General features: G+C 44.3%; 1 protein-coding gene across 1 annotated transcript; it reads left to right on the top strand.

The window, feature by feature from the left end:
* The first annotated feature begins 11,120 nt into the window (after window positions 1-11,120).
* LOC109579006 (antigen-presenting glycoprotein CD1d-like) lies at window positions 11,121-15,783 on the top strand. The gene is made up of 5 exons (XM_019988471.2): window positions 11,121-11,781; window positions 12,075-12,353; window positions 13,055-13,333; window positions 14,088-14,187; window positions 14,284-15,783. Exons 1-5 carry the CDS (start codon window positions 11,214-11,216, stop codon window positions 14,303-14,305), a joined length of 1,248 nt encoding a protein of 415 aa, XP_019844030.2. The 5' UTR covers window positions 11,121-11,213; the 3' UTR covers window positions 14,306-15,783.
* Window positions 15,784-16,134: the final 351 nt, after the last annotated feature.

Here is a 16,134-nt window from a genome sequence, read left to right as displayed (position 1 = left end):
GCGCAATAAAAAGAACAGGATTAAAATAAATCAAGTATGGGATAACCCAGAGGGATGGTATGGAGAGGGAGGGGGGAGGAGGGTTCAGGATGGGGAACACATGTATACCTGTGGTGGATTCATTTTGATATTTGGCAAAACTAATACAATTATGTAAAGTTTAAAAATAAAATAAAAAAAAATAAATCAAGTAAATCTCTGAGAAATGAGAAATGAGTCTCCAATATCGACAAGTCAATGTACAAATTAAATAGCAGAACAGAGATGATTGAAGGTAAACTTAGTGAAATAGAAGGTAGCTCTAAAAAATTACCCAAAATGCACGAAGAGAAATTAAATGGAGGAAAGCATAAAAATGAGCCATAGAGATAAAGAAGTGAGAATAAGAAACTCCAACACATAGCCAATTGAAAGTCTAGAAGAAAACAGCAAAGATAATGGAGAAGGATCCATCAAAAAGATTATTCCAAAATAAAGAAAAATGTAAAGGTTCCATCTAAAGAAGTACAACCACTCTGCATTAATAAATTAACACATTTTCAGTTTGGGGTCATTACAAGGGGCTTCCCAGATGGTGCAGTGGTAAAGAATCCGCCTACCAAGCAGGAGACCCAGGTTCGATCTCATGACTGGGAAGATCCCTTGGAGAAGGAAATGGCAACCGGCTCCAGTATTCTTGCCTGGAGAATCTCATGGACAGAGGAGCCTGGTGGGCTATGGTCTATGTAAAGAAGTATAAATGCACTTGATTGTTAAACAACCACATTTTCAGTTTGGGATCATTACAAACAATACTGCTATGATCATGTCTCATGGTATACCCAGGTGAGGCAGGAGGTAGATGAGCTCCAGTCTTGGCATTCGCATGTAGCCTCCTATTTACATTTCTTGGGTAAGGAGGCAGATGGTCTCTAGACTAGATATTTACAATCAACTTCCTGTTCCCACTTTGGGATGAAAATAACAACAGGAACTGGGCATTGTCTTCTGTGGACACTTAAAGATAACAAACAGCATGGCAGTGACAGAGAGGGGCTAAACCCTGCTGAGTAAAAGATCAATAAGTCACTTATTTCCTGTCCTTGAGGCAAGGGAGACACTGCATATCCTTTCTCCCCAGCTGTGTATCTCTGCCTTGGCTTTGTCTTAAACTGCTTCTCTGTGTGCTCTTCCACTTGTTGTACTGTACCTCTAATAATAAACTACGAACTTGTTTTTACAGTTTTTGTCTCCTTGAGAAATTCATTTTTCAATGAATTGAATGGGCAAGAGCCAGGGGAACTCTGCTTCTAGCCTCCAGTCCCTGGTATATTAGCAGTTAGGATTTCTGGTTTTCACCCAGGCTGCTCAGGTCTAATTCCTGGGCAGAGGACTAAGATCTTGTTTCAAGTCAGTGCTCACTGCTGCCTTTCTGAACTCACAGGCATGCATTTATATAGACACTCAGGAGAGGAACTGCTAGGTCAGACCTAGATCTGGATTGCTGTCTGATATACATAATGCTTATTTCAATTTACTGTGCAAGTAGGGTACTGTGCATGGTATCCATGCACTGTCGATTTACAGACCTGGTACGGAAATCTTGGAATCTAATTTTTAGATTCTTTGACTCTGCTACATGACCATAACATATAATGCACAATTCTTTTCTGCCGAACACAGAGTATATCCACAGTGTCTGCAACTCCCAAGGCTTCTACCTTCTCTAATGATGCTTGCTGGATACACTGCTGCTATGTTAGCCCGAATATTCATTCTTATATTCCATTCCACTCTCCCTCACAATATTCTCTATCCCTGTGTCTCTGTCTTTCTTTCTGTCTTTCACCTACATATAGTGCACAGTCACCCTCAACTGCAACAAAAAAATGTCTGCTTTTCCAATAAACAACAATATTGCTGCCATTAAGCCATGGATTATTGCAGACCCTCCCCCCCCCCCCCCATTCCCCACTGGTGCACCCTCAGGGGAATTCAGGGTGAAAGAAAACAGAATACTGGCCCTACATAGTTAAGGTGCATATCTAATGAATAATTTCAGTGTGTCTAGATTCTTGCATTTTCGTACAAATGAGAAAGCACTAAAATCACTAACTAGATGTCTTTTTTTTGTGATTAGCAGTTATCTTTGATGTTTGATTAATTATTTTTGAGCAAAACTCGTACATATCCTGACTTCTTACCTCTTCCGAGCAGTTCCTCAAAGCTATTTGAGAGACTGTCTCATGGGCTATAGTTCTCAGTAAAGTCCATAAAACATGCAACTGTTAGGTTGTGTGTTTTTCTTCAGTCAGCGATACTCTATCTACATACACTTTAGGTTGATTCTTTCTTGAAAGCAGGTTTTCCAAGTATCTTTAGTCTCGAAGCTGCTGGCTCTCCCTCACTCTAAATTACTTTTTCCACCTTAACAACTCTCCCACCCCCAGCACACTCAGATGATCCCTGGGGGTAATATGAGAGACATGACATTACCCTGGAGGTAATATGAGTGCAAGGAACATGACATTTGGGAAGACACTTAAGTTAGACTCCTACAGTCAATATTTACAAGCTGATGAGAAGTTATTTAAAATCTAAATTTTCCCCTAGAAATAAAGTGTGGATTAATACCACTTACCTTCACTTTTTTTTGGAAAAATACTTGAGTGCTTAAAAACTGTCCCAGGGACTATTCTAGGTGAATGAAACCAGTAAGGTATCTTGCGGATATCAGGATTAAGTAAGACAATGACTGTAAAGTACTTAGAACAGCTGCGGACCTAGAAAATGTGCTTGGTAAATTTCTTTTTTAACTTAACAGATATTTATTGAGTATCTACAGTGTTCCAGTCTGTGGTGTACCCAGTGGGGATACAGTACTGAGAAAGACAGAGGAAACAGATCCTGAAAATAAATAAGCAAAATAAATGAGTCAGTTTCAGATCGTGATAAGTGCATGTGATTCACATAAATCAGTAAGAGTAAATGAAAGTACTATTGAGATCAGAGGGGAAATTTTATTCAGAAACTTGAACCAAGCCACTCTACTGAACAGTAATGCTAAGAGTAAAAAGAGAATCAAAAAGTACTTCCAGGAGTAAAAGGAGAACTAAGGAAATCAACATGTGGTGATCAGAACCAATCAGGATACATCAGAGAGAGAGAGAGAGAGCTGACCTAGAAGCAAACAGTGTGTGGTAAAATCAACAGCAAGCAGGAAGTTCCCATTATATATCTCACTTCCCATATATCTCATATATATGGGAAGAGGGTTGAGGTGAGGAGGTGAAAGAGGGATCTCACAAAGCCTTCATGATATTTGTGGAGAAGGCAATGGCACCCCACTCCAGTGCTCTTGCTTGGAAAATCCCATGGATGGAGGAGCCTGGTGGGCTGCAGTCCGTGGGGTTGCGAAGAGTCAGACACGACTGAGTGACTTCACTTTCACTTTTCACTTTCATGCATTGGAGAAGGAAATGGCAACCCACTACAGTGTTCTTGCCTGGAGAATCCCAGGGACGGTGGATCCTGGTGGGCTGCCGTCTATGGGATCGCACAGAGTCAAACACTACTAAAGCAACTTAGCAGCAGCAGCAGCATGATACTTGGGCTTCTGATTACTTAATCCATAACCAATTATATTTGTGAGTATTTTCAGTCAAATCATCTTTGATTCTTGAATTCTAGGCCAACCTCACTTCCATCCAAGAAATCCCTGTTCCATTCTCTAGCTGTGATGACCTTGGATCACAGACTCTCAAGGTTAGCAGAAACTACATCCATCATATCACTTAACCACATCCTTAGAGTAGGACTCCTTATTGCCAAATTCAGACTTAAATTGAAGAAAGTAGGGAAAACCACTAGACCATTCAGGTATGACCTAAATCAAAATCCTTATAATTATACAATGGAAGTGAGAAATAGATTTAAGGGACTAGATCTGACAGAGTGCCTGATGAACTATGGATGGAGGTTCATGACATTGTACAGGAGACAGGGATCAAGACCATCCCCATGGAAAAGAAATGCAGAAAAGCAAAATGGCTGTCTGGGGAGGCCTTACAAATAGCTGTGAGTGAAAAGCAAAAGAGAAAAGGAAAGATATAAGCATCTGAATGCAGAGTTTCAAAGAATATCAAGGAGAGATAAGAAAGCCTTCTTCAGCGATCAATGCAAAGAAATAGAGGAAAACAACAGATTGGGAAAGACTAGAGATCTCTTCAAGAAAATTAGAGATGCCAAGGGAACATTTCATGCAAAGATGGGCTTGATAAAGGACAGAATGGTATGGACTTAACAGAAGCAGAAGATATTAAGAAGTGGCAAGAATACACAGAAGAACTATACAAAAAAGATCTTCATGACCCAAATAATCATGATGGTGTGATCACTCACCTAGAGCCAGACATCCTGGAATGTGAAGTCAAGTGGGTCTTAGGAAGCATCACTATGAACAAAGCTAGTGGAGGCGATAGAATTCCAGTTGAGCTATTTCAAATCCTGGAGGATGATGCTGTGAAAGTGCTGCACTCAATATGCCAGCAAATTTGGAAAACTCAGCAGTGGCCACAGGACTGGAAAAGGTCAGTTTTCATTCCAATCCCAAAGAAAAGCAATGCTAAAGAATGCTCAAACTACTTCACAATTGCTCTCATCTCACACATTAGTAAAGTAATGCTCAAAATTCTCCAAGCCAGGCTTCAGCAATATGTGAACCATGAACTTCCACATGTTCAAGCTGGTTTGAGAAAAGGCAGAGAAACCAGAGATCAAATTGCCAACATCTGCTGGATCATCAAAAAAGCAAGAGAATTCCAGAAAAACATCTATTTCTGCTTTATTGACTATGCCAAAGCCTTTGACTGCATAGATCACAATAAACTGTGGAAAATTCTGAAAGAGATGGGAATACCAAGCCACCTGACCTGCCTCTTGAGAAACCTATATGCAGGAAGGTTTCAGGAAGCAACAGTTAGAACTGGACATGGAACAACAGACTGGTTCCAAATAGGAAAAGGAGTACGTCAAGGCTGTATATTGTCACCCTGCTTATTTAACTTCTATGTGGAGTACATCATGAGAAATGCTGGGCTGGAAGAAGCACAAGCTGGAATCAAGATTGCCAGGAGAAATCCTAATAACCTCAGATATGTAGATGGCAGAAAGTGAGGAAGAATTAAAGAGACTCTTGATGAAAGTGAAAGAAGAGAGTGAAAAAGTTGGCTTAAAGCTCAACATTCAGAAAACGAAGATCATGGCATCTGGTCCCATCACTTCATGGGAAATAGATGGGGAAACGGTGGAAACAGTGTCAGACTTTATTTTGTGGGCTCCAAAATCACTGCAGATGGTGACTGCAGCCATGAAATTAAAAGACACTTACTCCTTGGAAGGAAAGTTATGACCAACCTACACAGCATATTGAAAAGCAGAGACATTACTTTGCCAACAAAGGTCTGTCTAGTTAAGGTTATGGTTTTTCCAGTGGTCATGTATGGATGTGAAAGTTGGACTGGAAGAAAGCTGAACACTGAAGAATTGATGCTTTTGAACTGTGGTGTTGGAGAAGACGCTTGAGAGACCCTTGGACTGCAAGGAGATCCAACCAGTCCATTCTAAAGGAGGTCAGTCCTGGGTGTTCTTTGGAAGGACTGATACTAAAGCTGAAACTCCAATGCTTTGGCTACCTTATGTGAAGAGTTGACTCATTGGAAAAAATTGATGCTGGAAGGGATAGGGGGCAGGAGGAGAAGAGGACGACAGAGGATGCTGGATGGCATCACCGACTCAATGGACATGAGTTTGAGTGAACTTCTGGAGTTGGTGATGGACAGGGAGGCCTGGTGTGCTGCAGTTCATGGGGTCTCAACGAGTCGGACAAGACTGAGCGACTGAACTGAACTGAGCATAGGACATGCAACCTCAGAAAGCAACCATGAGGGACAAAGAACCAGGAATTAGAAGACTGAGTTCTAGGGCAGAATCTGAATCATTATTGTGCATCACATCATTCTCTCTTTGATCTGGTTTCTTCATTTACAAAGTAAGAGTAATGATCCCTATTTCTCACAGTTGTTACTGGGATTAAACAAAATGGTATACATGAAAGCTCTTTGGGAGCCAGAAACACTCTAGAAATCAGAGACATGACTAATCTAGGTACATGGATTGCAGCCAGTTTCTGGGCAACATGAAACGTACTATGGGTGATTTCTCCCTACCATGGGCTGATTTTGAGAACCTGAGTAAATCACCACCTTGCTATGCTCTGGTTTTCTGACCTCTAGTATGTGAGCATAAGTCTTGCCCCCAAAAGGTTCTTCCATGTTTCCATGAGTCTCTTCCCAGAGGAAAGTAGTGAAACCTGGAATAGATAAAAACTATCTGACTCAACTGACTTTTGGAAAAATATATTTATTTCCAATCCTAACTACTGAATGCCATGCTGTCTGCTTTTTTTTTTTTATTGTTGTTGTTGATAAAAAACAGCTCTTATATTTGTTTCTGAAAGGATGACATCACTTGCAAATTTTAAGATACAGATAAACTAAATAGAACTGTGCAAATTCTAAAAGGGAGGTTGGAAATTTCAAGAATGCAAAGTTATATGATTCACATATAACCATTTTTCCTTTTACTTCCAGCTTCATAGCTTCCCTCCGCTCCAGGCTTCTATCCACTATTTGGACAAGTTTGTATCCCAATTTAATCACTTGGCCTCTTACTTCAAATAACAGAAATAATTTTTCCACTTTATTGTAAACAGTTTTGGGGCAACATTAAGCATCGTAAGATAGGCTGGGAAAGGCTAGCTCCAAGACGCCAGCAGAAGGGGGAGCAGAAGTCTATTTTCTCTAGGGCTTTTACTATGGCAGAGTGAGGGAAGATGGAAATGTTACTGTTGGCAGAATGGGGAGAAAACATGATCTTTGAATTCTGGCCACTCTCTAGTGGATTAAGGAAAAGACAGAGAGACAGATGTGTGAACACTTCTATAATTACAAGCTCTGGTATGTACTGGGAGGAAAGGTTTACAAGGCTAGCTGGTGTACAAGGAGTGGAGGTGGGGCTGACCTAGTTCTTCTGCCTTTGTTCACACAGCCTGGGAGGCCTGGAGAACTCCTCTGAGAAGAGAACTTTCCAGTTGAGATCTGAGCAGGAAGGAAAAAACTAGGCATTGTGAGGGGGTGTGGGGAGGAGGGGGCCAAGAGATTTCCAAGCAGAGAGAACTATTTGTGCAAAGACCTTGGGCAGGAAGAGGCTTTGCATATTAGAGGAAGTGAAAGCATGTCTGCTGGGTTAAGGTCAAAATTAGTGAGACTAGAGTGAGAGATGATGCTGAAAGGCAGACCAAGGTCAGACTGCACACAATCTTGTATCCTGAGAAAGCTATTTCAGAAGATGAGGCAAAAGAATGGATGGTGGTGGAGGTGGAAATGTAGACAAGTGGGCACATGCAAGAGATATTTCAAAAGAGGTATAGTAGAGGAGAGTTGTGATGGACTGGATAAAAGAAGGGGGCAGGAGGTGCCAGGTGCTGTCCTGGTTCTGACTCACCAAAGACAGGACTTTCTTTCTCACGGTGATCTGAAGTTCTGAACCGCTAGGCTTCATTGCTCTTTTTTTCAGCGTGATAACTGGAGAGCTGGCTGCTCAGGAACACATCATAATCTTGTCTCTGTTCTTTAAAACAGAAGCTCATATTTGGAGAATGAAGAGGCAGAGGAGAAAATGAGCAGGCAGAGACCAGGTGGGAGGTGGAATGGGAGGAAGAGAGTCTCCCAGAAGGAGGCAGGGAAGACAGGGAGATTGGAGGAGTGGATTCAGGGACCATGACAGGAGGAAAGAGAGGTTGCGGATGGGGACAGTGAGATGAAAGGATCTTGGGATATTAAAGCTTGAAAATTTTTAGCCAACCCAGTCCAGTCCTGTCAATGTAGAACTGAGACAATTAGGGCTTATGTGAATATTTTATTTGTTTATTTGGCCATGTGCATTGGATCCTACTTGCAGCACATTGGGTCTTGTGATGTGGGATCTTTCATTGCAGTGCAAGGATTCTCTAGTTGTGTCTTGTGGGCTCCCGAGCTCGTGTGATTCATTCAGCAGTTGTGGCATGAGGGCTTGTCCCCCTGAGGTAGGGGATAGATGACCTCCCCCTACCTGCCAGGGTAAAGTGATTGGAGATTCATTCCTTGTGAATTGAAATTCCAAGAAAGAATAGCAGGTGTTTTGCCGAAAGTTTTCACTTTCGTCTAAGGTTTAAAGAATTTGTTAACAAAATCAGCCACTCTTTATATACAAATAAGTAATACAAATATTTATCAGAGAATTATCTAGCTCACTTTCAATATACTAAATTAAGAGAAAACAGAAACAGTAGAGGATACATCACCAAATTGGGTTTTGACCAACATCCAGACTCAAACAGTGCTAGGAAGTCCCATGACACAGCACATCTGGAGTCCCAGTTGGGAAAAGGTCCCAGGCAAAGAGTCCCCTCCATGGGTGAGACTTCAAAGACTGCAGCTCAGGACTCCTGTTTATAATCCCAGGACGCAAACTGATATCATCATCAATCTGTAAGCAAATTGCAGCTCTGATTTGATGTTAATGCTGTTTGTTTCATCATGTAAAACTTGGAATTGTTGTTAAGCCTGGGGCTTGATTGGCCAGGTCCCCTCCAGGGGCTCATAATCTCAAGATTACTCCCCCATTTTATCTATGGTGCTGCAAGACTTGCACTCACAGCAGGCAGTCACTTCCAGTCACTTCCAGACACACCTAGTGAGGGCAGTGTCCAGGCAGGTTAGAAGCAAGGTCACAAGCCTGTTCTGCTTTGTCTCTGAAGCCTAACAGTTCAGTTCAGTTCCGTTTAGTCACTCAGATGTGTCTGACTCTTTGCAACCCCAAGGACTGCAGCATGCCAGGCCTCCCTGTCCATCACCAGCTCCTGGAATTTACTCAAACTTATGTCCATTGAGTCGGTGATGCCATCCAGCTATCTGATCCTCTGTTGTCCCCTTCTCCTCCTGCCCCCAATCCCTCCCAGCATCAGAGTCTTTTGCAATGAGTCAGTTCTTTGCATCAGATGGCCAAAGTATTGGAGTTTCAGCTTCAGCATCAGTCCTTCTAATGAATATTCAGGACTGATTTCCCTTAGGATGGACGGGTTGGATCTCCCTGCAGTCCAAAGGACTCTCAAGAGTCTTCTCCAACACCACAGTTCTAAAGCATCAATTCTTCTGTGCTCAGTTTTCTTTATAGTCCAACTCTCACGTCCATACATGACCACTGGAAAAACGATAGCTTTGATTAGATGGACATTTGTTGGCAAAGTAATGTCTCTGCTTTTTAATATGCTGTCTAGGTTGGTCATAGATTTTCTTCCTAGCAGCAAGCATCTTTTAATTTCATGGCTGCAGTCACCATCTGCAATGATTTTGGAGCCTCCCAAAATAAAATCTGTCACTGTTTCCCTTGTTTCCCTATCTATTTGCCATGAAGTGATGGGACCAGATATTGTGATCTTAATTTTCTGAATGTTGAAGCCAACTTTTCACTCTTCTCTTTCACTTTCATCAAAAGGCTCTTCAGTTCTTCTTCACTTTCTGTCATAAGTGTGGTGTCATCTGCATATCTGACGTTATTGATATTTCTCTCAGCAATCTTGATTCCAGCTTGTGCTTCATCCAGTCCAGCATTTCTCATGATGTACTCTGCATTTAAGTTAAATAAACTTATATTTAACTTATACAGCCTAACTAAGACAATTTATTTAAGTTCCCTAGGTATTTGGCAAGCCTAGAGGGACCACGAAGAAGGCAATGGCACCCCACTCCAGTACTCTTGCCTGGGAAACCCCACGGACGGAGGAGCCTGGTGGGCTGCAGTCCATGGGGTCACTAAGAGTTGGACACAACTGAAACGATTTAGCAGCAGCAGCAGCAGCAGCAACAGTAGGACAATTAAGAAAGGATGCTGGGCCCTGTCCAGAACATATAGTTCTCAAAGTTAGGGGACCTCCCAGACCATACATGTGTAGAAAAGGCTCCTTGGAGGCCAAAGGAGAGTTATGTCAAGGGTTGTTCTACCCAGATGCCTTTTCAGTAAAATCCATCTTGGCTAAGAGATGCATGCTCACACATGGGAGGATCTTGAAATATACCAAATATGGACTGTGAAACAGGCTAATTAAAATGATTGGCCAAAGGAAAAGTGGAAGAAATGCCCTTTATTATAAAAGTTATTCAAACTGCCAGGAGGGTGAGACTTAGTGACTCTCTCCTTGAGTCCTATTCTCCCTGTTGTACTGTCCTTTTTTCCTCTCAATAAATACCGTACTTGCTTCACTACATTTTTTCTTTGTGGAAATTCTTTTCTGCAAAGCTGAAGGCCAGGGCCCTTGTCACTGATCACTGGTCTACTAGCTAGGATCTGGTGTTCTCACCGCTGCAACCCAACCTCAGTCTCTGGTTGGGAATCCAAGCCCTTTGGGAGCTGTTGCAGGCTGAGATCACCCTGACCGGGGATCCAACCAACATCCCCTGCATTGCAAGGTGGATTCTTGACCACTGGACCCCCAGAGACGTCCCTTATTATTTTATCATTAACATGATGTTTGCACTCCTAGACATTTTGGAAAACAAAAAATGTAAAACAAATTAAATCTTCCATAATCCCTTTCTAGAGACATCCATTGCTTGCCTCCCACTCAAAAACTTTGTTTTAAAAAACATGGTAGATGTTATATCATAGATACAACTTTATGTCCTGTTTTAAAAACAGGAAAGTTTTTCCTGTAAAGTTTTTTCCACATACTGTCTGTAACTCTACGTTGGAAAAAGAGATTTAGACAAGCCGGTTGTTAGAAACGTGATTCTTAATGAGTGGCTGTGACCGCGGCTCTTTGCAGCTCAGATGCCTAACAAGAGGGACCATCTAGCAGATGAAATAGGGATCCCTGGACTGAGGGGGTTGGAATAAGTCCCGGGAGAGTCAGAATGGGCGTCCTGCCTGCCTCCAGGCTTAAGAATTGGCTAGCAACAGGGTCAAGTTCAGGCTTTGGGGAGCCCGGGAAACCCGGGGTGTGTGGGCGGTCGTTGGGGAAGGACTGAGGAGGTGGGGGGTGGGGCGGAGATTCGAGGTCCGAGAGCAGAGCTAGGAAGTGGGGTGCTGGCTGTTTCTGTTCTTCTGGGGGCTTCCGCAGACTTGGCGGAGTTTTGAGAATGAGTGGAACTGGGCTGAGGGCAGAGAGAGGGAGCCGAGCAGGGAAAGGGGACGACGCTCGCGGTGGGCGGGCGGAGACTGATGCACCTCGAAAAGCCCGGAAGTTGATCCACCAGCCCGAGAACCGGCTACTCCCTGCCTTCAGCTGCTTGGCCCCTGGAGACCGAGCTCGATTCAGAGCGAGCAGACATCACCCTTTCTTCCCAAACCTAACTGTTTGTTTCTTTCTTTTTTCCTTCCTTCTCCCTTCTGTACTCTCCCTCCCGTGCCCCCGGCTCCTCCGATCTGTATTCTCTCCAGCCCCGCAAACGCCTTTCTCCTTCCAGGTCCTCCAGATCTCCTCGTTCTCCAACCGCAGCTGGACACGCACAGACGGCCTCGCGTGGCTGGGGGAGCTGCAGCCCTATACTTGGCGCAATGAATCGGACACCATCCGCTTCCTGAAGCCTTGGTCTCGGGGCACATTCAGCGACCAGCAGTGGGAGCAGCTGCAGCATACACTTCTGGTTTATCGCAGCAGCTTCACCAGGGACATCTGGGAATTCGTGGAAAAGCTGCACGTCGAATGTGAGCTGAGGGATGGGATCGTGGACAGCTTCCCAGGGGGAGACAGTGGATGCTGAAGCCCAACCGGGAGGTTCTGGCCCCACGTGATTGTCTCCTCTCTCCGTGTTGAGTCCCACTTCTGCCTGAGAGGTCCCAGCTTGAGTCCTCAAAATACCGCTTGTTCATCCCGCTGCAGGTCACCCATTCTCATTTACATGAACTTTGGGGTCCCCAGTATAACCCTCACACCAATTTCTTCAACTCCTTTCAGTCTTCTAAGCTCTTCATAGATGTCTTTCCATTCCTCTCCTCAGATCCACTTGAGATCCAGATAGCTACAGGATGTGAGCTGCTCCCGAGGAACATCTCAGAAAGCTTCTTCCGCGCAGCATTTCAAGGAAAGGATGTCCTGAGTTTCCAAGGAATGTCTTGGGTGTCAGCCCCAGATGCCCCGCCTTTTATCCAGGAGGTCTGCAAGAGGCTCAATCAGGACCAAGGGACCAAGGAAACGGTGCACTGGCTCCTCCATGACATCTGGCCCGAGTTGGTCAGAGGCCTCTTGCAGACCGGGAAGTCTGAGTTGGAGAAGCAAGGTCAGCCTGCCTTTGTCACCACCTGCCCTCCACTCCACTCTGGGGCTCCATCTAGGGTTTTCATTCCAGGGTTCACATCCCTTTAAGCATCACGGGAAGAAGAGGGGATGGATAAGGTGTGAGGGTATTGAAACACTCCACAGACATTAACTAGGTACCTTTTGGGTTCCATGAATTGAATTAAATAAACCCTGGGGGTCAGTCAGGATCTGTGCTTGAGAAGGGAGAGAAGGCAGATGAACAGTTAAAGCAGTGTCCTGCTGGCTCAGATGATAAAGGGTCTGCCCACAATGCAGGAGACCCGGGTTTGACCCCTGAGTTGTGAAGATGCCCTGGAGAAGGAAATGGCAACCCCCTCCAGTATTCTTGCCTGAAAAATTCCGTGGACAGAGGAGCCTGGTGGGCTACAGTCCATGGGGTTGCAAAGAGTCAGGCATGACTGAGTGACTAACACTTAGAAACTTGCTACGTACGTTACAGCTGAACACATGGTGCTCTGGGAGTACAGAGTAGGGGCATTTACTGGAGACTGGACCAGGGAAGGGAATGGGGATCGGGGAAGGCTTTCCCGGAGAAGCTAATACAAATGGATTGAAACGGTGGGAGTTCATCTCCAGAGGACTGATGAGCCTGCTGTGAAGTCCAGAGCCTCTGATGTGGAGTCTTCACTCTAAGATGTCTCATTCTCCTATTGAATACAGTGAAGCCGGAGGCTTGGCTGTCCAGTGGCCCCAGTCCTGGGCCTGGCCGTCTGCTGCTGGTGTGCCACGTCTCAGGATTCTATCCAAAACCTGTGCGGGTGATGTGGATGAAGGGCGAGCAGGAGGAGCCTGGCACTCGGCAAGGAGACGTCATGCCCAATGTCGACTCGACTTGGTATCTGCGAGTAACCCTGGATGTGGCGGCTGGGGAGGCGGCTGGCCTGAGTTGCCAAGTGAAGCACAGCAGTCTAGGAGACCAGGACATCATCCTGTACTGGGGTGAGAAGGAACTGAGGCCCGGCTGGGGATGGGAGGTGATGGTCCTCAAGCGCAGAGGGAGGGCCTAGGGAAGGGGAGGGAAATGACACACCTTGGATGGAGGAAATGAAGCCCCAGCCAGGACTGATAGTAGGAGGGGATTCTCAAAGGGGAGGAACAAAGATCTGAACTGAAACAGGATGGAGACAAGGTGTTCCCTATTTAAGAAAGAACAGACTAAAATCCCCACTGATCCAGAAATAGGTGGCAAGTACAGAACACCAGGAAGATTTGTTCCCCAGAGGACAGAACTGGGCACTTTGAAAGGCAGGGTAACAAAGATCGCTGTGGTTTGTTGAGTGCTTTCTCGGTGTGAGCTGAACACTCTGCGTACAGCAGAGGATGTATGAACAATCATCCCAGCTCTCCTTTGAGCAGGTACTATTGTTTTCATGTTACAGATGAGAAATTGAGGCGAAGCCAGGTCAGCCTGTCTGAGTCTCATCATTAGAAAGTAGAAGAGCTGGATTTAGACTCAGGTTTGGACTAGCTGTGAAACTAGTGCCTTCCTCCATGAGTACTAGCATATGCTGAAGTGAACGAATTACAGATGTCCAGACCCCAAGAAAAGATGGGGCGTCTAAAAACTTCAGAGGAATACAAGTGGGCACATTAAACAGGACAAGAAATAAGCATCTGGCATGCTCACATGTGCTTATAGTAGGGGATATATGCAGATTCCTGGACTGAGACACATCCTGTGTCCCCCACACAGATGGGAACCATGTCTCCAGGGGCTTGATTGTTGCCCTGGTACTACTGGTGTTCGTCCTTCTGTTTGTTGGAGGCTTAGTCTTCTGGTTTAGGAAGCACCGGTAAGTCTCTCCTTTCCATCTCCTCCCTACCTCAACCCCTCTGCCCAGGTTTTCTCCTCTTCCCTTTTCCTTAATGGTCTCTGTTTTCTCTCACAGCCGCTATCAAGATATCCCATGACTCTCCTCACCACACCTATCTGTCTGGACTTCAGGATCTCAGGGCTTTAGCCCTCAGAATTTGAGGATTACCTTGAAGAAGCGGAGAACAGGCAGCTCTTGTCACACATTTTGAACATTTTATCTAAGAAGTTTTAAGTATGTTTTTTTTTCTTTTAGTATACTGCAAGTGTATATGTCCAAATAGTTCCTTAAAAAACAGAAGTGCAAACTCAGATACCTCTCAGGGACAAGCAGATAAAAGCTGCAGTGTAACTGTGTGTGGTCCTTATTTGAATGATGGAATATGCAGTCAACTGGAAGATCCTTTTCCTTTCCAAGGAAGCAAGTGCAACTGTTCCTTGTGAAGTATAAAGTAAGACTTTTGCTTGGCTCTAACTCACCTTTTTTTCAAGAAAAACAGGTCTAGCATTATATGTGAACAAGCCTATGTTAGCGTGTTGATAGAAACCTTTACAATATGTGAGGTGTTGTTCAGTGGCTCAGTCGTGTCTGACTTTTTGCAACCCTATCAGTTCACTTCAGTTGCTCAGCATACCAGGCTTCCCTGTGCTTCGCCATCTTCTGGAGCTTACTCAAACTCATGTCCATTGAGTCAGTGAAGCCATCCAACTATCTCATCCTCTGTCGTCCCCTTCTCCTCCCGCCTTCAATCTTTCCTCGCATCAGGGTTTTTTCTAACAAGTCAGCCAAAATATTGGAGCTGCACCTTCAGCATCAGTCCTTCCAATGAATGTTTCTGGTTGATTTCCTTTAGGATTGACTGGGTTTGATCTCTTTGCAGTTCAAGGGACTCTCAAGAGTCTCCTCCAACACCACAGTTCAAAAACATCAATTCTTTGGCACTTACCCTTCTTTATGGTCCAACTCTCACATCCATACATGACTACTGGAAAAACCATAGCTTTGACTAGGTGGACCTCTGTTGGCGAAGTAATGTCTTTACTTTTTAATATGCTGTCTAGGTTTGTCAGATATTTCTTCCAAAGAGCAAGCATCTTTTGATTTCATGGCTGCAGTAACCATCTGCAGTGATTCTGTGTGGGAACCATGTTTTACTGATTTCTCAGAAATGTCTCCTGGAATTGAACACTCATTCCCTCTTCCTTGCTTGCTCTCCGCCACCCTTAATTTAGACGTTCTGACTGACACCTCAGTGTCAGCTAGATGCTGTTCTGTACACAGAACAAACCCCCTTATCTTCAAAGACCTTTCCTTAGGACTCTTATATCATTACCTCCAGACCTCCAGGAGGAAGCCTCCTTGATCCCTGAATTCTAGTCTCTGTCTTGCTTTCCTGTGCTTAGTTAAAGATTACAAGATAAGTTACCAGTAAAATATGTGCTCTGTAGGTTCTTGGGAAGTTGCTTCTCTGAACGCTCTCCCTGTGCTGTCTGTCATAATACTGTGTGTTTGTATTATTCAGTGCGAAACCACCACAATTTTGGAACCCAAGAAAATAAAGTCTGCTGCCTTTTCCACTGTTTCCTCATCTATTTGCCATGGAATAATGGGACCGGATGCCATGCTCTTTGTTTTTTGAATGCTGAGTTTTAAATCAGCTTTTCTGGGGTTGTGGGATACTCCAAATACACCTCTGCTGGATGACCCTAGGCCTCCCAGTTTGTGTCTGTGGTATAAAAAGTTTGTCCTGAATGATACATTGAGAATTTCAGAACCTTCTCTGGTAGTTCAGACTATCAGACTGGTAAGGAGTCTTCCTACAATGCAGGAGATCTGGGTTTGATCCCTGGGTGAGGAAGATCCCCAGGAGAAAGGGATGGCAACCCACTCCAGGATTTTTGCTTGGAGAATCCCATGGATGAGACT

The sequence above is a fragment of the Bos indicus genome, chromosome 3 (genome assembly GCF_029378745.1).
Source record: "Bos indicus isolate NIAB-ARS_2022 breed Sahiwal x Tharparkar chromosome 3, NIAB-ARS_B.indTharparkar_mat_pri_1.0, whole genome shotgun sequence".
Lineage (NCBI taxonomy): Eukaryota > Metazoa > Chordata > Mammalia > Artiodactyla > Bovidae > Bos > Bos indicus.
This window is presented reverse-complemented; position numbering and strand designations above follow the sequence as displayed.